The 22459-nt window shown below is 40.3% G+C and overlaps 2 protein-coding genes across 3 annotated transcripts in view; both read right to left on the bottom strand.

Annotated features, from left to right (window-relative positions):
• The window catches only part of LOC131131664 (pleckstrin homology domain-containing family A member 7), a 104510-nt gene extending 95035 nt beyond the window's left edge, over positions 1-9475 (bottom strand). For both annotated transcript variants that reach the window (XM_078790953.1, XM_058076555.2), the window contains exons 1-3: positions 9311-9475; positions 9130-9206; positions 8967-9024 (exon numbers count right to left, since the gene is read on the bottom strand). In XM_078790953.1, coding sequence (XP_078647079.1) covers positions 8967-9024; positions 9130-9206; positions 9311-9393 — 218 coding nt within the window. In that variant the 5' untranslated portion in view covers positions 9394-9475. The remainder of the gene's footprint in view (positions 1-8966; positions 9025-9129; positions 9207-9310) is intronic.
• Positions 9476-18686: 9211 nt separating this feature from the next.
• On the bottom strand, positions 18687-21897 carry LOC131131094 (uncharacterized). Its single transcript, XM_058075464.2, has 3 exons — positions 21448-21897; positions 19710-20725; positions 18687-19201 (listed from the first exon to the last, which is right to left on the bottom strand). Exons 1-3 carry the CDS (start codon positions 21623-21625, stop codon positions 18983-18985), a joined length of 1413 nt encoding a protein of 470 aa, XP_057931447.2. The 5' UTR covers positions 21626-21897; the 3' UTR covers positions 18687-18982.
• Between the last annotated feature and the right edge of the window lie 562 nt (positions 21898-22459).

Here is a 22459-nt window from a genome sequence, read left to right on the forward strand (position 1 = left end):
TGTGAAACAAAAAAACAAAATGCAGCACAATTTAACCAATGTACGCAGAGTAAGATGAGCACAATAATAATTGCATCATCGAGTTAAATATGACAATAGCTTGCCATATCGATATTTTGTCACACCAAGTATCTACCCTAACTAATAACAGTAGTGAAAAAAACTAGTATTTCACATTAATGAACTTTGGAATCTCAACATGGACAAGCAAACACTGCAAAATACAAGCGATGCCTCATGGTAACATGAAGCAAAAAAAATCTTTCATTGGGATGTGGGTGTTAAAGAGGTGTTCAAAGACCTCTCCTTTCTAAGCTCAAGTTTACCAAGTGGCGAAATACATTAGAAGAGACCTTTTCAGTCGAGACAGTCTCTTTTATCTTGGTTCGTTCTGCATTATGAGCTGATGAAAAGAGTAATATTTCAAACAATAACTCGCACACATACCCATGCGCACGCACACACACACACACACACACAGTTGTCAATAAATCATTCGTCAGTGATGCTGCCGTGAGCTTTCAGCATGAAAACAGTGAGTCAGCCATAAACTGTGACTCATCGCTCATTGACTTTGCATGACACTTTAAATCATATACTGTAAGTCTTAATAGGGTTACATATTATCAGAACAATGCCTTTTTATTTTTAACAGAATGTTTTGACATTCTGGGTCATTTATATTGTTCAATAATATACAGAAAATGATAACTATGTAATACAATCATAACAATATGACATAACATTTGCAACAATTGTCTTTATCACAATAAAACCAGCAGAAACACAGAAAACAAAAAAATGTCACAAATTTTAAGTACAAGGCATCTGCACAATTTTGTACAAATAAATAAGTAATACAAAATCAGGGAACAGGTGGGATTCTAGCCACGGTGGAGCCTCGGTTCCCAAAGTGGAGTACGCGTACACACAGGGGTACATAAGCTGTCATAGGGAGTACATGAATGGTAGTGATGTTACAAAAGGTGCCGGGGCTTCAAAGTGTGTGTCGAGTAATCGCGTGGGGGCTTCGGCGAAGCGTGTACCGAGGCTTGATTCATTGGGGGGAGGGGGCGGAATTGATGACGTCGGATTCGGGAAGTGGTTCAGATTTTACCGCGATGTTTGCCTGTCACTTAGCGATATAAACCCCTCAGGCTTAGACATTAAAATGTGGGGTTTGTGGTGAGAGTCAGTCAGTTGAGAGTGTGGATAGTGTTTGTCGATGGTTTGGAGGGTTTGGTTAGTACGGTTACGTTAGTTTGGAGCTCAAAGAGAGAAGATATGGAACCAGCTAGAAAGAGCAACATTTCTCCTGTGTGGGAACATTTTGACTTGATCAGTCAACAATAAATAAGCCAAATCCAACACTATTAAGAGATGGGATGTTTGCATTTCAAAACCTGTATTTTCACTGTTTCTCAATGTTATTAAAGGTGAAGTGCTTATTGTGTTTCAAGGAGTTGGGGTACAATAACAACACCTCATCCATGTTAAGGCATTACCGTGCCTTTCATGAACATAAAGATGAAACTGGACCTTCACCCATCCATGGTAAGGTTAATATTACTACATTATAATATTAATATATTACAGTATTACTAACACAAATTTTCCGGGTTGACTTGTGTTCATTGTGCAAATGAAAGATCATGTTTTTATCATCCACAAGAAAACAAGAGTTGGATGAGGCCCTTGTTGATATGGTTGTCAAAGATACACAACCCTAAAGCATAGTGGAGATGTTGTATCATAAAAGGATAGTGGATATGTAACAAAAAAAGGATTTGCCTCAAACCAAAAATTGTTAAGAAAAAAATGATTATTGAATAAAAATCAAATAAATCTCCCATGTTCTGTCCAAGTTACACAAGCATACATGTTCATACATCTTCCTAGTTACACAAGCACTTTCACTGAGGCCATGCCAGGTGACATAAAACCATGACAAAGCTATCCATATCACATGATACATGGCATTTATAGACAAGAAAACATTCAGCATTTTATATAAACTGTATATTTTACCCCACACAATGTAGATTAGTCATGTGGTTATACAAATTTTTGTAGTACATTACCATTTCCAAGAGACAAAACAGATCAGCATTCAATGCATCACACATGAAGTTACAGCCGTAATTTTATCCAAGGCCAGCAGGTGGTTTCAAGAAATAAACCCCTTCTCGAACCAGTTGACAGAAATGGTTCAAAGCCTCATCTCGCTATCACTAATGAAAGGAAAAATGAAAAAAACAATACTCACCTAACAATTACAATTGCGAGTGCGCCTGAAAGGCCGCACTGCGTGAGGAGACCAGAGGAGCATGGAGACAGTGTGCCAAGTTGTTCATAGCTCTGTGTGCATCATATCAACAAATAAGTACGTTTGAATGTTGTGCTGTTCCAATTAATCCCCGCATGGAGCAGCGGTAAAAACCTGTCACTGTGATTGGAGATCCACCCCAAAAATAGGCATTATCGTTGTATTTTAGATATTAAGTAGGAGGTCATGGTTCTTTTGCAGTTGGGACACCATGGAAAGATTCCAGTCAGAAAATGGACACTTCATACTCAATAAGCAGCATCAAAACTAGCAAATTGCAGGCAGGGCAAAGTAGGTGTTATTCACAAAACCAAATACTTGCTGTTCATTCAACAATAAGACAATGTTACAAAATGTTCTACTTGTAACAGACATCAATGTTAAACAAATAGACTTTGGGACAGATACTGCTTGATCATGATTGTTAAACTTTCCCTTTCAATTTGGTATGAAATGAATATGCAGAATTAAACCATAGCCATCATGACTGGACAAAAAAAGTGAAGCTGAAATTTAATTCCGTCAAAGGGAAGGGTGCCGACATCAGAGTGGAATAAAAGATATGCAGGTACATATCATCATTGTCTTTATCCTACAGTCACCATGCAAAATACACACACATCTGACATGGAAATATTATAAAATTAATGAACTAATGAATTCTGTTCAATATTTAAAGTTAATCAACGTTAAAAAGTATATGTTTTTTTTATTATGCATGAGTGGGGGTATACGGTTTCTGGTCAAATGTCTGAAGAGGTACGCCACTGTAAAAAGTCCGGGAATCACTGCGCTACAGAATGCCAGGAGACAGAAGGCTTTTCGCCAAGCCACATCTACATAATCCACGCTGCTTACCTGTTGTAATTCCAGTAACAATTTACATTTATTTATTAATTTCACTTCACCTTGATGCAAGTTTTGAAGCTGTCCAAGATAGTTAGTGCTTCTGCAGACAGGCAAGCTGTTGCATCTCACAGCACAGAACTATGGTGCATTCAAAGATGCCCAAAGAAGTTGAAAATCTCAGTGCTTGGCAAAAGAAAATTACTGAAGGGCATAAATTGTGGACTTTCTGGGACTGCTACATGTATGCTGTACACATTTCTAAAGGATGACCTACTTATGGTGAATTAGATTTTGGACAATAGAATAATACAAAAAAAAAAATCCCTGATTGTTGAATTGCAAATGTGCAAGGATCCACTGTATTTCTACTATTTCCAACATATTACTATATTCTATATAACTTCTATTAAGTTATAGAGGCATTACGAAGGCATTTCACCGTTTATCTTGCTCTCTGCTAAAATCTATTAATGATCTACATTGTTCATCCTGCTTAGAAAAGAGGTGGGCGGTTAGTTATTAATTTACTCCCACAGCTCAAAGTCTGCAGGACAAGTCAGAGGCCAAAGTGTGGGAAATTAAACTTCAACGCCAATTGAAAAGTGAAATACAGCAAATCCACACCTAAAACATGACACGTTTGGCCAGTGCGACCTGTGACTGTTTTTTTGATTAGCCCGCAGCACATTCCGAAAATGGAAAACAAAAAAATTTTTTACAAGTATAAAAGATAAATTTTTTTTTAAAAAAGTTTTCACGAGACACCGTGGTAATTTCACAAAAATTAAAAAAAAATACCAACGTCTAAGCTACACCCAAAGCTACAAATACATTGCATAAGTTTTAAGTAAAACTTGTGGCATTGCTGGATACACACTATTTCTGCTTGAGTTATCGCTGTGGAGTCATCATAGTGTGTCCCTGCAGGAGCAGGTATGCATAAACAACGCGATCCCCTCTTTTATATGTTACTATCCCTTTTTGTTTTCATTCAACATAGTAGGCTTTGCAATTTTGGCAAAATGTGTGCTCATTTGCAGCAGTGGCCATGCATGTCGCACATAGCCGTGGCCTCAATGCAGCCTGCACATAGTCAAAGTTCCTCCTACACTAAAAGTGCTACATCGTGTCTGCGTGCACTAAATCCGCACCATACAGATCCCAAAATTTTGCCCATGTTTTTGCAGGGAGACGACATGCACTTGTAAGTACGGTGGTTTGGGGCCCCCGATTTAGCGAGCTTGAGCTACACCAGAATAAGTCAGAAGCAACTATGCCTTGCTTAAGGAAGTGCTCTTTATTGACAGCTACGTATCAGCTCAATTATACTGCACACAGGAACAGGAGGTCACCAACCCAAACACCCACGTGTCAACATGCCAACATTTAACAAGTAATCAGATATTATTTTTCGAAAAGGTGATTATATCTAGCAAATAGTTCCAGTCTTCTTGGACACTTTGGAGATTGACATGAAAGCGGTTCCATCTGAAAGTATGTAAAACGTAGAGCTCTATGATTTCCACGGAATCCCATGGAAAATGACATAATGTGAATCAAATGCTGCATCGTAAGGAGAAGGAACGTTCATGTGGGGAAGTATTTACTCGCTGGACAGCTCAATCGTGGCGGAATATCATTGCAAACACAAAACCGCCTCCGCCCAAACTAAACATGTTGAAATGGTCCCACTGAGTCCCCGCTTTAATGTAGGAGCGTTTTTACAATGCCCAATGTCAATGTCAGCTAACTGTAGAAACAAAATAAGTGTTGAAATTGCATGGTGATGACATCTTCCTTAATCACAAGCACAGGTATGTATTACAGTTTGACTTTGCAGCAATACACACAGAGGCTGACATCCAATTAGAAAAGTTAGCCAGGCTACACCTATTTCTCAATTATTGGGCAAAATTGATCATTGATATAATGCATCAATAAATGTTAACATTAATTAATGGTCATTTTATTTGCGAACCCATAAAGCACACACGTTATGTTCATTCATTCATTTTCTACCGCTTTTCCTCACGAGGGTCGCGGGGGTGCTGGAGCCTATCCCAGCTGTCTTCGGGCAAGAGGCAGCCAATCACAGGGCACATATGGACAAACAACCATTCCCACTCACATTCATACCTATGGACAATTTGGAGTCACCAATTAACCTAGCATGTTTTTGGAATGTGGGAGGAAACCGGAGTACCCGTGCAAACTCCACACAGAGATGACCAAGGGTGGAATTGAACCCTGGTCTCCTAACTGTGAGGTCTGTGCACTAACCACTCGACCACCATGCCGCCCCACGTTATGTTTAAAAAAAAAAAAAGTGGAAAATGTAAAATTTTATTCAATACTAAAAAATGAAAGGGAAAAACATTATTTTTGAAAAAATTAAAATAGAATTTGGGAAAACATAAAACGGATATCATAGGACCCTAGAAATCCCATAGATGCTAACATCTCTGTCAATGCTATGTCGACTACAAATGTATAATGTAGGTGGACCACCCTGGCAGTGTCCCCAGGTTTTGTACTTCTGTATTATATTTCTGTATATAAAACTAAATTGTAGTTATGCAGTTACAGTTGACAGTGTTTGTACAACAACACTAAAATGATCAGATAACAGTGTTTCACATGCACTTTCAGCACATTCTAGTGGCTTGACTACCTTCCGACCACGTCTTTGTCGCTGGCTGATGCATGTCTCATGCAGGAAGTAATAGTGCGTGGAGGGAGGTGATGAAGGCTGCTGGGACAGAAGCCCCTTTCACTCTGACTATGATCGTGTTTCTTTCTGCCCGCTCTATCCCCTCAGTGACGCCGGTCATGCAGACCATCCAGCGGGAAGTTCATCCCTCCTCCTGCTGGAGCCAACACCCCTGCTGAGAGCGGGTGTGTGACAGTGGGCAATTGGCAGAGAGACCAACATACGTCACATACAGAATGTATGTGTGTATGCGTGCATGTGTGTGTGTGTGTGTAATAGAGCAGGAGTCTAAGACAAACATCCTCTATGCACCTGAACAATAACAGAGGGGGCTGTGTGAGAGGGAGTGGGGGTACACATGTATGGGGGGGGGGGTCTAGGCAAAGAAAACATTACTACGGGACAAGCATACCAGCAAATAGCCAGAGGCTAACAAACACTGTGTGTGCAGACCTGCCAACCTAAAATACATTTTTGTCAAAGCATCTTCCTGCAGGAAAATGTGAGCCAATTGACCTGTGACCTGCGCTGGATTCATGCAGTAGCTGTAGCACTCTGCACCACCCCCGAAAAACAGCGCCATCAAAACACCTTCTATTTAAGTTACTATTGTTAAAAAATATTACAATAAAAGCAGAGAAAATAATTCTGCAAATATGTGGGGGCATGATTCAATTTTAATAAATTTAATATTTTCATAGTTAGAGCACAGAAAATCTGTTTGACAATGTAAATACAGTTTTTACCATTTTTAGATCAACATGAAACGGGCGAGAGGCAGGGGACAACCTGGACTGGTCGCCAGCCAATCACGGGGCACATATAGACAAACAACCATTCACACTCACATTCATACCTATGGACAATTTGGAGTCGCCAATTAACCTAGTATGTTTTTGGAATGTGGGAGGAAACCGAAGTACCCGGAGACATGAAAACATGAAAGCATGAGAACATGCAAACTCCATACAGAGATGGCCGAGGGTGGAATCGAACTCGGTTCTCCTAGATGTGTGGCCTGCACGCCAACCACTCATCTATCGCACATCCATATTAATACTTGTATTACTCAAAATAAAGACATAAATAAGGTAAGGCTCAGACATTAAAATTGACAGCATACTTCCTGGTGTCTATTGTCTCATCAATGTAATGTTACTGACACCTATAGAACAGTGTCTGAACTTCTCTTTTAATGATATTAATCTTTTTATCAACGTAACTTACAAATATACAAATGTTATGAAGTTTCTTTTTACAGGAGAGCACTTTCACAAAAGATACTTTGTTTGATGACTTAATGTTGCTGTAAGTCCTAAGTCACAGCCGGTTTGTGAATAAAAACGAAAAAACAATCAGCACCTAACATTCACAACTACGAGTGTGCCTGAACGCCTCACAGCACAAGGAGAATGGAGCAGAAAGGATGCAAGCATGAAGTTGTTCATGGCTGTGTGCATCATATTAACAAATAACTTATTTGTTAATAATGTTTATTTTGTTCATTAAGAGCTTTATCTTGAATATTTCATTTATATCGGTGAAAAACTGTTACTGTGAGTGGGAATATTGTGAGCATGAATGGTTGTTTCCCTATATGTGCCCTGCCATTGGCTAGTTGAACCCCACCTCTTGCCCAACATCAGCAGGGATCGGTTCAAGCATACCGACCGCGACCATAAGCCACAAAATCATCAGATTTTTCTCAGAATCATGTATCGCTATACAAATGCCAAACACCTCACAAAATGACGTTGGAAATAGAAGCCATTGGACAGAATGATGTACGAATGTGCATGAAATCCCAAAGGCTGTCAATAGCAACCTTAAATCCATTTAGTGGGTGCGTTGGAAGCATTTTGCTTGGACAGAACAAACTAGAAACAAAGCAGCATTTGAATATTGACACAATGCCTGCCAGGGGAACACAAGCAAACATGGTTGCCATCACTACAACTGTGCTTGATGCTAAATGTTTGCATCATTTTATCGTCGATCTACATGCTACACACATGCTATCCTTACTTGGACTTGCTGACACTAATTACCAACTGTAGAACGACATTCAAACAAATAGGTTTCTGTGCAAGCAGAATGATCGTCAGTTTAAGTCTTATTTACATTTTGGCAAATTAATCCAAACACAAATCACAAGCTTAGCCGGGGGCGGGAGTGCAGTTTTAGATTAGACTAACTCCTTGTTTTACTGGATTAGCTAGGAACTACTGAAAGAAAAGCCATGATACTTATGATACTTTATAAATTTGTAACCAAAAGCTAAGAAGTCAATTCTGTGAGCAAAACACAACTTATTCGTTTCTTAGCTTCCTTTGTTGCAAACAAACAACGGCAATTAAAGAGAGATAGTTATTGCAGCTGGAACTACTCCACGTGTTACAAAATTCGCCATGGTGGGCTCTGGACGATTGGTATACTCACAGGCTGTGGCCAATTATGCAAATTAGATGTAATTTCACAAATTCTGTAAATCGGTTCTGGGAGTAGCAGCCTGAAAACAACAACGGTGTCAGTGGCAATTAAATGAATGACTAATTCTAATGTTCGGTACAGACAGTGAAATGTGAGGTGAGGTCCGACACTCTTTTGTAACTTTATGCTGGCCTTAACACATCAACAGCAGTGCTCAGTTCAAACATCTCTAACTTGCACATCAACTCTGTCTTCTCCACACCCATACAACACTTCCTCATTCTCCACCAATCACAGGACAAGGTGCTTTCATGACATCGGAATACAGAAGAGCGACACAAAACACAAGCAGTGCCATATATTTTTCAAAACACACTGATTATTTCTCCTTGTAACTAACTATATTTATCAAGGAGTGATTCCGTTACCTTTATGGTAAAGTAAATAGTAGCTTTAACTAATTACTTCTTAAAAGTAGCTTGCCCAACACTGTTTTTAGGACAGCCAATAGCTAGAAAAACGTGCATAAAAAGCAGGCGGGGTGGCTAAGAGGGGGTCAGGTGAGCTGTGCCCTAATTAGCATCGCTCCTGGATGAGCGGCCGCCATGATGAAGCTAACTTTCAACTTTAGCAAACCTCTTGATGACTTACTTGATGAAGTAGCTTGCCCCTTCGTTCGTAAATCCTTCCTCCCAACCCCGCGGTAGGTCTGCAAAGAAAAGCAAAAGGAAACTTGAAAGTTTTGCCCTCTCGCCGTTACGAGTCGAGTCGGACCAAACCGGGCCGGGCCGAGCAATCTCACAAACTAGCTTACCTGAGCGGATCATGTGTCCTGAGTTGACCGGCTCGGAGGAGCGAGGATGCAGCCAGGAGGTATCCCGGGTCTGGTCGCTGTTGTCCGGTCACACAGGAGGGGGAGGAAGTCGTGGAGGAGGAGACAAACACCTGTTACACCAGCTCCGGAGAGCCCGCCAAAAGCACCGAGAAACACTCACTTAATAAAGAATACCCGTCCGTCGCTGCACACACCGTACGACCAGTGTTCCGGTAGGGAGTCCCGGCCCAGAGGCGCCGCCATGATCCGCTCCGGTGTCCTCCTGTCCTACTTCATCTCGACACACTGGCGCTGCTTTCACGGACGCCGCCGAGAGGCGGACATCTGACGACTGATGACTCACGGCTAACAAGTGACGTTTCTTCCACAGGTTTTTAATTATAGTGTTATTTTAGCAAAAGAAATGACAAACCAGGCAAACAAATGTTTGCACACAACACTTAAGTCATAATTGAATAAAATACAGTAATAACATATTTTAACTACCCTACATTTGTAGGTTTTTATGAACTGATGTATGTTTTTAAAATGCTGTGCTCTTGTACATTATCTAAAAGTTCTTATTTAATGTTTGCTGATAACTTTTATCACCTGTTGGGGTGCGGAGGGGGGGGCTTGACCCTCGACCAATCGCAATACAGTACGCATAGTCGGTTGAGGAGGGGAAGAATGCAGATTTTCCCTGTACACAACTTCAGATTTATGGAGTATTGTATTAAAATATTATTGGGCCCCTTCAATAAAAAATCAATTAATCATAGCTCATAGTTACGTAGTATGTCATGAATAAAACCACACTTAGAGGCTGTTCCTTGGCAACACAATGCAGAGAATGTTACAGCATCTGAGAAGAGCCAACACAAGTGTAAAATCCACTAGTCAACAACATCCCAATAAAAATCAGTTATTTCATGCAAATATGTAATATTGTGTGTATGTTGTGTATGGATACTATATACCACTGAACGTACTCTGCGTGGAAGTAAAGTTACAGTACGTCCGCACACAGCAAACATGTCATTGCCGCTGCTCTCCAGTCCCTCATTAAGACAAACACAGCTTACACACACACACACACACACACACACTCGTGAGGTGCATTTGCAGTCACTCGTCAGGAACGCTGAGCTCACTGGAATCTCATTTTCCAGCAAGTGTCCGTGTCTCCGGGAGGCATGTGTTGGCGTGCTCGTGCCATGTTTACGTGCCGTCCTGTCCTGTCCCCCGTCCTCACTTGGAAAAACACAAAACATACCTAAGCTGTTTGCTTTGTTTGAAGTACTAATCATGTCCTCATGACTAACTTCACGTTTAGGCTCTCCAGAAGTGAGCATAGTTTTGGTCTGACAAATAATGAAAAACAAGGTCTTCTTGTCTGTGATGATATGTGAGCACTTGAACAAAATAACTCAAAGTTTGTCCACTTCACAGTATGAGAGTCAAGGCTAGGCGGGTCTCCACAAAGTGAGAACAAGACAAATTCTACCTGTGGAACATGGGGCAGGATTCCGGAGATGAATTTCATCTCCCCCCCACTGCACTCACCGGAGGCCTCTTTGTGCTCATAACCAGCCAGGGGGCATAAGTGCAGTAATGCGTCAAGGAAACATGTACAACGTTTAAATAAAGGAGTGTGAAGAATAGCAAGTTTGTTATTTAAGTACAGTTGGGATCACACACAGTCTCCTGATATCATCCACACAATATGCAACATTATCATTGTCACACACTATCACACTATACAACGTTGTCACTATTACACCATAACATGGGTCCATTTTCATTGTCCATTTTTTTTCCACCAAGGCCATCTTTTTCTACAGGGAACCTGAAAGAAGCAGGGCCAGCTTACATCTTGTGCTGGAAGACACAGCCATTCCAGTGAGAGCGGATATTGTGTTGTTGATGCTTCTATGGTGCTGTTGTTGACCAAAGTAACATAAGCTCCTGGGCTGAATCAAAGCGCCTACGAAATAGGTTTCGGTAATGGTTTAACTCATCAAAATACAGCAAGATACTGTAAGTATTACACATTATCATCGATGTACTTGTTAATGCATGGATTACTGCATGTTACAATAAAATGTTTCTATAGACGCCTTTGTAGGCCTCTGTCATATTGTCATATCTTATTTTCAAAGTCAGCTGGGATTGGCAGCGGCACGGCGGTCTAGTGGTTAGTGCGCAGACCTCACAGCTAGGAGACCAGGGTTCAATTCCTCCCTCGGCCATTTCTGTGTGTAAAACTTGGCCCTAATACTTCATCATATTAATTATTTAAGGCCGCGGTGGACGAGTGGTTAGCATGTAGTCAGGAGATTAGGAAGACCTGAGTTCAAATCTTAACTTGGGCATCGCTCTGTGGAGTTTGCATGTTCTCCCCGTACATGCGTGGGTTTCCTCCCACATTCCAAAAACATGCTAGGTTAATTGGCGACTCCAAATTGCCCTTAGGTATGAATGTGAGTGTGAATGGTTGTTTGTTTATATGTGCCCTGTGATTGGCTGACCAGTTCGCCCAAAGTCAGCTGGGATAGGCTCCAGCATACCCACGACCCTAGTGAGGATAAGAGGCACAGAAAATGGATGCATTAAATATTTCAATATGTCTCACACTTTGCAGCATGCAAGTGTGGTGTGTTCAAGGTCCATGAACAAAGTGCAATATCTCAACATTTGGCAAAAAAAGACATAACATGTAAACATGTAAAAAAAAACTGTCACAAATGCTAAATCACAACTATGCAGGCGTCCACGAGTGCCCTGTGATTGGCTGGCGACCAGTCCAGGGTGTACCCTGCCTCTCGCCTGAAGACAGTTGGGATAGGCTCCAGCATACCCACAACCCTAGTGAGAATAAGCTGTATAGAAGATGTATGGTTGGATGTTTTGGTGTCATATAGACCAATAAAAACTATAATCACTATACCATCATGGCTATGTCACAATATCATTGCCTAATATTACTGTAGTAGCACAAGTTCCTCCAGGATGGTGTTGTGCAGACTCCAGCTGTTGTGCAATCAGACATGTTGATATAAGATGGAACAACTTCAAGCAAAAGTCAATAAATCAAAGCTCAATAATGCTCTCAGTGTTGAACACAACAGGCATCCAGGAGGCTGCGGGGTCCATGTCCATTGAGTTGTCCTTCTTTGGCAGAGCAGCACAACGATGGAGTGAAGAAGAAGCAAAAAACATCTCCCAACATTGTGTCTTATGCTAATGAGGGCTAAATAATGCATGGCTCTGCTCCATCATTCTGCATCTCAGTGCTCAAGCCTGAGGCCTCACTTAGCCTTCCTTCATCCCTCCATTTAAACACACTGACTGTAACCTTTATGGTAAAGCTACAAATACATTCTAATAAGAGCTTGACAACCTTTGTTTAGAAATTTAGTTCATGCACTGCTGCATTCTTTCTAATACTGTGACCACAAATATTCAAAACACCACTGTATACCACAGTAACAAACACATTGTTTAATGATGTGTGTACAGGGACAGGGTATTTATAAATAAGTACACGTGCATTGATATATCTCTTAAATGATTGTACATGTTGAGCCTCAAACTATTCTAAACATTTTTTCACCGTCACTTTATAATTGACATCATATGCTTCATTTTGAAATGCATTAAAAGCAATCATGGCAGACTGAACGTTTTTCTTTCTTTGGCGCCCTCGAGCGGTTGCTAGCAGCATCATCAACTTGTTGTACTGCTTATTATACAGCAGGGGTGTCCAAACTTTTTCCATCGAGGGTCACATACTAAAAAATGAAAGGATGCATGGGCCATTTTGACATTTAATAAACCTTTTGACCTTTTTATACATTTGCAATGTTTTTTTTAATTTTCCAAATATAGCAACTTTCTTCATAAACAAGCTTCACAGTGTTTTTATTGTAATATGATGATTTATTATCATAATATTATAACTATAGAACTTTATTTTATAAATAAACATATTTTCTTTAATATTTCAAATCTATGTTACTAAAATTACATTATTTTTACATTATTTACATTATTACATTATGCAACACATTCTTTAACAGGGAAATGATCAGGTGCTCGTAAATTTTCACAACAACTTTGTCTTACAATACAACGGTTTAGTCACATGATACAACTGATTCTCAGAACAACTGTTAGTTTTGTAATACAATAGCAAAAAGCTTTAAATTTCTTTCACAATTCCCTCCTGTTTATTAAAATTAACATAATAAAACATCATCTTTAAATCATCAAACTGCAAAGCAAGTATTCTGGGGAGGTGCGGGAGAAAAACTACCCAAAACCCTGGGGGAGAAAAGGATAGAAACCCTGCGACAATTATCACTTTATTCCCATAATATTTTGACTTTATTCTTCTAACAGTATAACTTCTTACACAATCAAATTTCCCCCAAAAATGGCAGCTTTTGTTTGTTTTTCAGATTACAACTTGAAAAAATAACATGAAGTCATTATTTAACAGCTAAACTTCACACTACTAAAATGTTATTTTTCCTCACAATATTACATTATTCTCAAAAAATTGTGACTTTCTTGTTACATTATATTATGTTTTTCTCCTAATAATATGACTCTATTGTTGTAAAACTGCTGGCTTTTCGGTTTTCCTGTTAAACTATGTTGTTAAAAAAGTGCTGGGGGCCAATAAAAATACAACCAAGGGGGATACTCATTGGACACCCTTGGAGGTCAATTTCACTGTATCTGGGGAATATGATTATGATATGCTGTGATATATGAATCAGTGTTAAATTAATTCATCTTTAGCGCAATACAGCACAGGTTAACAATATCATTTAACTGAATCAACAACAAATATAAACAATATCCCCGCCATCATAATGTACACAAATACGTACACGCACTTTAATCCCAATTTGCACATCAAATCCATGTTTTTCCATTGTCAAAGTGGATGAATAACAGGGCAGTTCACTTGTTGACCACAAGAGGGCAGTAGAGTAACGGTCGTGTTCCATTATTTTTTCTACGTGATTTCGATAGGTGTCTGAAGACCCAACACAGACATTTACTAAATAAATGAAATGCATAAGATCACGTTAACTCAAGTGTACACTCGCAAGCCACAACATTAGGTACATGAAGGTTCCAATAGCATTACAAAAGATGTTTCATTTGAATGTTGGGTCCAAAATTGGCGGAAGAGTACAATAAAGAACATACTGCATTCTTAAATGGATAGCTCTCTGACACCAACGTGCCCCAATTTTTCCGTATTTTGGACCTTTTAAGCAAACATTTCACAGAGAAAGATTAAAAAGGAACACTACGCCTAACTTTTCCAAACCCCAAAACACGGAAGCTTAAAAATGTAGCCTTACCTTTTGGTAGGGGCATGACAAGCTGGGGCGGAGTGTGTGACGAAGCTAGCTCCTAGCCGGCTAGACTAGGTAGTCGGTGTGATGTGACAAGGTGTCAATATGCGAGTACTGTCGTTTGTTTTGCGTAACAATGTTAATAATAATAATAACATCGATGCTATAGATTGGTTAATATGCATGTCACATTATAAACAAAGCAGTGCTGGCGCTTTTTTCGAGGCTTCATAATGTTCTATACGCAGGAAGTGTTTCCCTTCACGTGCAGTAACGAGCTGTCTCGTTTGTCTGTTTTTATAAATGTAGGCCAAAAAAGGTGTACGTTTAGGAGACAAGTTATTAATTTATTAGAATAAAATTGTAATATCACGTCTCAGGCAAGCCTTTATTTATAACGTTGTGCAGAAACAGATTAGCATATCGAGCCCTTCTCACTTCCGCCTTCCTCCCCGCCCTCCACATGCACAAGGTCAAAGGTCACACATCCCTTTCCATGGTTGTCTCAGGCAATGCCTGTTAGATAAAGCTAACAGCTTTTCTCTCGAAAATATCAGACTTCATTATAGTGTATGTTATATATTCTACTATAAATGGCACTTTCTTAGGCAGACCTTGAACACAACTAAAGAATCCATGTGTTCCATCCTCTTACATCATCATTCATGAGCCAGCAGCTATGCAAAATCTTAAAATGTCTGATTTTTTTTTTAACTTGGCCCTAATACTTCATCATATTAAGTATTTAGGGCAGCGGTGGACGAGTAGTTAGCATGTAGTCAGGAGATTGGGAAGACCCGAGTTCAAATCTTAACCGGTTTCCTCCCACATTCCAAAAACATGCTAGGTTAATTGGGGACTCCAAATTGTCCATAGGTATGAATGTGAGTGTGAATGGTTGTTTGTCTATATGTGCCCTGTGATTGGCTGACCAGTTCGCCCAAAGATAGGCCCCACAACCCTTGTGAGGATAAGAGGCACAGAAAATGGATGCATTAAATATTTAAATATGTTTCACACTTTGCAGCATGCAAGTGTGGTGCGTTCAAGGTCCATGAACAAAGTGCAATATATCAACATTTGGCAAAAAAAGACAAAAAGACATAACATGTAAACATGTAAAAAAAAATGTGCTACTTTACGGGGTCACAAATGCTAAATCGATGGCTAATGTTGTTCACCCGAGTGACATCAATATTTTTAAATAAAAGAGTGAGAATAAGCGGTATAGAAAATAGATGGATGGAGTTTTTACTGTATTATAGTTAAGATGAAGTGTACATGGATGGGGTGCTTTTATGTGTCTAAAAGCTGTCCATTATGGGGATTATTTTTTACTTTACTTTATTATTTTTTACCATTGATCCTGTGCGTCTTTGTGTGAGTCTGCATAAAGAGCTGCAGGCAGGTTGCATCATCAGCTAATTGCCACCCTGGAGATGTCGGCCGCCTGTGGCAAACGGAGCAGAGCATCCACATGTGAGAGCAATGCTGCTGCTGCTGCAATCATCTGCAATCATTTCCACGCTGGCTGACACGCCCTCACACCTTGCCTAGCGACCGGCGTGCTAACGAGGAAGCATGCTGGAAGACCACAAGACGAGATGATCTTTGTGTGTTTACCTGCATGGAGACTTGATAATACAGCTAAGGCAAGGGTGTCCAAAGTACGGCTCTGGGGACGGTTTGTGCCTTGTTTTTTTTTCATTGTAGAAATTTTATTATTATTATTATTTTTAGAAATTTAGAAATTTAATTAAACAACAACAAAAATTAAAAAATGAGAAAAAGTAAAGAGAAAAAGCTGAAAGTTTTGACTTAAGAATTTTCCAAAATGAATATATAAACATAGGCTGCACGGCGGGCGAGTGGTTAGCATGCAGACCTCACAGCTTGGAGACCAGGGTTCAATTCCACCCTCGGCCATCTCTGTGTGGAGTTTGCATGTTCTCCCCGTGCATGCGTGGGTTTTCTCCGGGTACTCCGGTTTCCTCCCACATTCCAAAAACATGCTAGGTTAATTGGCCACTCCAAATTGTCCATAGGTATGAATGTGAGTGTGAATGGTTGTTTGTCTATATGTGCCCTGTGATTGGCTGGCCACCAGTCCAGGGTGTACCCCGCCTCTTGCCCGAAGACAGCTGGGATAGGCTCCAGCACCCCCACGACCCTTGTGAGAAAAAGTGGTAGAAAATGAATGATTATATATTATATATATATTATATATTATATAAATAAATAATTAATAAATATATATTATATAAATATATTTTTTTGTTGTTTGCAATGCAGCCCTCGCTGGAAAAACTACAGCATCTCATTAGAAGGGGTGGGTGGACAGATCCAATTCTAAATTGTATTGATATCAAGGGCGCTATCAGGATCAGGTGGATACTATAGACTGATTTTATTAATTATTTATTCATTTTATTTTATTTTTCAGTTCCTTTCTACAGTCATAAAAATTGATTAGACCACTTTATTTCTTCAGTTTCATGTTCATTTTAATGCCTGGTACAACTAGATGTACCTTAGGGTGGATACATATTACAATGACAACAAAAATAGCTCATAACAGTTGAATTGTTTGGCAGTCCAATGCTAAAGTTATTCATGGAAGAACATGAAACATTAAGATAACCATGGAAGTTGCTAGATATCAGCTCTTAAATTAAACTCTTAAGAGACATTTTTGTTGTTATCATTATATCTGTCCAAACAAATCTACCAGGCATTAAAATGGATCAATAAAGTGAAGAAACAAGGGTGGTCTAATTATTTTTAATCATTAATTGGTGACTCCAAATTGTCGATAGGTATGAATGTGAGTGTGAATGGTTGTTTGTCTATATGTGCCCTGTGATTGGCTGGTGACCAGTACTTTCACTTTCTGTCAGCTTTTATGAATTAATATGAACACGTTGTGTGGACGTTGGACCACCAAGACCTCAATTATTCATCACGGCATGTGGGCGTGGTCTCAGCTGTCTCCTGCAAATTGATTTCATCCCTCAGGGAGGTGATTTCATCATTCTGTGTTTTCAACTTACCACAGCCTTACAGCAGCCAGACCCATAGTCTTCTGGGAAATGTGTGTGTGTGTCACACACTAATAGGCATCAAGACTTGTTGATGGGGCTGTTCACTCATTACACCATGAATACCGGGAGATGAAGACTTGCATCTTCAAAGAAAGGCTGGTTGCAACATACAGTATTTATACATTATAAACTATTATATTTATACAAAACTAACGCCCAAATTTTGATTTTTTTTTTATTAGACAATGTTTTCAGTCAGTGCTAAAATGCGTCTAAAGGTGTTTGGGCTGTATTGTGAAAATAGAAAAGGCATCAAGAAGAATATATTAATAATAAACACAAAATAATTGCACCAAACCTAAAAGGAAAACTGCTCTTTTGGAATTTTGCCCATCATCCACAACCAAGTGAAACACAAACACATCTTTTCCTTTTCTGTGCGTTCTAAGGAACAAAACAAGTTAGTATGAACTAGCTAACAATGCACCTCATTGGGACCTACTGTCTATAAACATATCTATATTGTTTTATACATTTTTTTAGTTTATAGAAATGCTGTGATCACACATTAACAAGTAATTGCCATATGTTGATGATTCCAAACATTACGAAAACATTTTTTCCTCCACTTAGCCCATAAGTTTGCAATAGTGCTGTCAGCAACAACAGCAGCATAGAAACATTCGACGGCACTTAATATGTTGGCTCTCCAAGAGATGGCTGTGTCTTCCAGCACAAGACGTGTGCTCCCTTCAAGTGAAAAATGCTGACATCAAACCAGTATCTTGATATAGTATCTTTGTAGTGAAATTGAGAGCTAGGTATCCGCTCCTCGGTATGTGAATGCTGCTGAGACAAGCGGCTAGCGCGGTGTCGCGTTAGTACACCAGAAAAATAGTTTTTTCGTGTCAGCTGCTACAATACCAATTTTGCTGTAGGTGGGTTAATATGGAAGTCTGTTATGTAAATTCAACACTCTTTCAGTTTCTTTTAAGGATTTTTGTTCAGGCTTTAGCGCCTCCTGTGACATACTTTGTTAGCTAGCTCATACTAACTCGTTTTTTCCCGCTAAAATACACAGAAAAGGGAAAGAAATATGTGCTAAAGGATTGTAGATGATGACAAAATTCCAAAAAAATTGCTTTTTTCCTTGAAGAAGTTCTTTAAAAACACTAAAGCTCTTCTTTTCTTTGTGATCTAGCTGAGCAGCTACATTCATTGCCTAAAAACACAACATAAAATACAAGTAGGTCCAAAAATAAGGCAAATAACAACATTGCACGTAAAACATTGAGGTGTGAAGACAAAGTGTCAGTCAGTGCAGCAGTCATGTGACAAAGGAAAAAAAACATTTGTGGTACAAAGTCTCGCTTATCAAATCATCGTTGCATTGCAACCAATCAAACAATCACACGCAGGAAGTGACACTGTTCATCATTGTGAGGCGCTGGAGGCGGCGTCCACGTACGCACGTAGTTTGTCCCTGTGGGCGGGGTTAAAGCAGTGCCCGATGGCTCGCTCTGTTTCGTCGATGCGTCTGCGGAAGCGCTCACGATCCCGCGCCATTTCCTCCCATGGTCCTTTGCGGGACGCCTGCATGGCAAACGCCCACGTGCGCATCACATGCACCTCCACCACCGGGGAGAAATCCAACTGAAAAACACACAACGAAACAAACATGAACAACACTAACACTTTATGCAGGGGTGTCCAAAGTGCGGCACGGGAGACCACTTCTCATTTGGACACTTTCTAAATATGCAATTACACAAAAAGGGAGGGTGGGATACCAAAAAGGTGTCATTGTTTACTACATTAAAAACATCAACATTCTTCCACATGCAGCCCTCACTGGACAAAATAGTCACTAAACGCAACACACTCAACAATGTGTCTGCATTGTAAAGTCATGTGACCGTTATGGAAGACATTTAACCAATTTCCGCTGGTCTAATTAACACCTCGTCTCTAATAAAGCATGAAGAGGTTGGAGCAGACAAAATAAACGCCTTAACCCCAAATAAAACACTTGGTACTTTCTGCCGTTGAGTGCATGTATGATTAAATGTGGTGTAAAGCAAACCACTCATCCACCGTGCTGCACAGTTGTAAAAATTGACGCTGAGGTCAAAAGTGTTGACGAGCACATGTGTGTGTATACCTTTTTCTGTGTGTTGTTGTGCTTCTCTGGAGTTGAGTGATGTTTGTGGGTGTGTCGTTTCCAAGGCACCCGCACGATGTCATCATGCTGCCTGACACGCCACTGAAACTTTCTGTGGTTACGCGCCATGATGGGTATGGCGCCCGGAGCCTGTATGCTTTTTGCAGGTTTGGGTTTGTTTAGAGGGGCCTGAAAGTTCAAAGGGTGGTACGGGTCGTCTTTTCGGTTGAGGGCCTTTACGGGCTCTTCTTCATCTTCAGATGAGGAGGCGAGGCAGCTTTTGCCTTCCTCGTTGTCTGGCTTGAAAGCGGGTGAGGGGGCGGACACTGAGACTGGCGGCGGCGGGGCTTTACTGATGGTGCATGCTGTGAAGCACATGGGATTGTACGGGTCATCTGGACTGGCAAAGAACTCCAGCAGCCTCTCGCTCTCCTCCAGGTCGCCGCCCGACACGTCCGAACTTGACCAGCTGGACCAGCTGCTGTCACTGTCAGAGCGGCTGACCCACATCTTCAGGCCTGACATCTCCTCCCTGGCTTTGCCTCTAGACGCGTCATCTCCCGGCTCGTTCAGGCTTTTTGTCACGTTTGAGGACATGCATGTGGAGACGAACACGGGATTGTAGGGGTCCTTACACGTGGACAAAGACTCCCACGGCTCATCGCTCTCTTTGCTGTCCATAATGTCGTCCTCACCGCTCTCGTTCTCCGACGTGTCCTGTTGGAAGATGCTCTCCTTGGGAAAAGCACCCGTGAAGAACTTGTCCTCGTTGGAAGCCGTGCTGCCGGACACAAAGATGTTCCAGTCACTGCGGAAGCCCACATAGACGCCCTCGTCTATGAGGTCATCCGTGGCCAGGCTGGATAGAAGCGTTTCAGCCGTGGTCTTGCCGTCTTCGTCGCCGTCGCCGTCAAACAGCGAGGAGAAGAGAAAAGACTCGGCAGGGCTGTGCTGGATGTGCTGACCCATCTGGTCTGTTATTCGGAGATGGACCTCAAACCGAAACATCTGGAAGACTGGAAGGGAAACGGGATATAAAAACTGTAAAATAACTTTTGTATCACATAAATAGACATATCTTCATTTAAAGATAATCCAATCCATGTTAATCATTCCAACCAAATACAACATTATTATCTTATTGTTACTATATACTATACGATATCTAAAAGTTACACTGTATATGCTATAGTTTATCATATCAATAGTTTGTGAAATTGTACATTGTATTTATATGCCGCAAAGGCACCACAGCCAGCATAAGGCGTGAGTAATATGTCATGTGATGTTGTTACGGCAGTCTATTTTAGCAGTAAATATGGCTGCTGAAACAGTAACACGTGCGTAAATTATCTATTTTAAAAGTAATACTAAAATCGGTTAGTATGTTACCACAAATATTATATTTTAACAGTCATTGTGTTGTTACAATAGCAGTTAGCGTATTGATTTTGTGTGCAGACGAAGTACTTGCGTCTCCTAGTTACGGTAAACGCAATACAACGCCAGTCAACGGTCACCGGGAGATTTAAAACATAAAAAAAATAATTAACTTTTATAAGGATGTGGATTGACAGTTGACATTAAATACAATTATATCCTTTTTTCAATTGAGTTACCAAGCAGTGAAGTGAAATTAATACAATAAACGCAGTCGCTTTCTCTGAATACCCTGAACGCAGCACAAAGGTGAACGGTAAGGAGCGATGAAAGAGTGAAACTTTAGTGGAGGTTTTACCTGACAGGAAAGAGCAATAGATGACATGAACCAGCAGCCATAGCTGTTCCCACAACACGGTCAACAACTGCTTGGTCCAAGGCAGAATCGCCATACCCCTGCAGCCGAAGCTCTCCATAGTAGTGGTGATCGTCGTCGTCGTTGTCGTTGTCCTCGGTTGAGTGGCTAGCGTAGCCATTTTCCTCGCTGGTGTGACGATAAGAACGGTTATGACGTCAACAACTCTTATCACGTATTCTGGTATTCTTCGTCGAAGACCCACAGGCTTCGCGTCAAAGACAGATGAATGTCACTGAACTGCCGCTTCATTTTCTGGCGAATGTGTGCCATTTTCCCCTAAGTTTTCTATCAGGCTTGCTCCATGTTGTCGTTGTTGATTTCTTGTCTTGTTCTACGAGAATGACTCTTTGTCGTGACACCAACTACCCTTGTAGACAGGATGACGCAACGGTACATTTTGATTGGTTCCGAGAGGCTGTGTGGCCCGCCCATTGGCCTTGTGTCATCGTGACGCAGGGAAAGTTGACGTAACTTCCCGAACTAGCCCGAAAATCCCCGAGCATTAGAAACACAAATAGAAACCGTTAAGGATAACACAAACATTACGATGTAATGAGTACATTTTTAAAAGTAAACTAAAGTGCCGTTTCAATTAAGGTAAGTCACGTGCTGCATTTGATAAATGCTGTTAAAATTAGTAAAAGGCATTCTATACCATTCTATGTTTTTGTTTTTTTTTTTAAGTCAGAACAAATCAGTTTTGACCCTTGCAACTAGCAAACGCATTAATCATGAATCACTTTTGTGTTAACATTTGGAATTTGCTTTCGTAGTTCAAAGATGTAAATCCCTATTACATCTAAATAGAATTCCATAATTGTGTACATAACTTGAGTACTATATCAAATAGTTAACAAAATCAGTTTAAGACATTCAAGTGTATAAAACCACCTCATACAAAAAACTTTTTTCTAAAGTAGCAAAAACACTTCAAACACTTTTTTCCTAAATA

Source organism: Doryrhamphus excisus, linkage group LG1 (assembly GCF_037039965.1).
Source record: "Doryrhamphus excisus strain RoL-2023G ecotype Guam linkage group LG1, RoL_Dexc_Guam_v1.1, whole genome shotgun sequence".
In the NCBI taxonomy this organism is placed as follows: Eukaryota; Metazoa; Chordata; class Actinopteri; order Syngnathiformes; family Syngnathidae; genus Doryrhamphus; species Doryrhamphus excisus.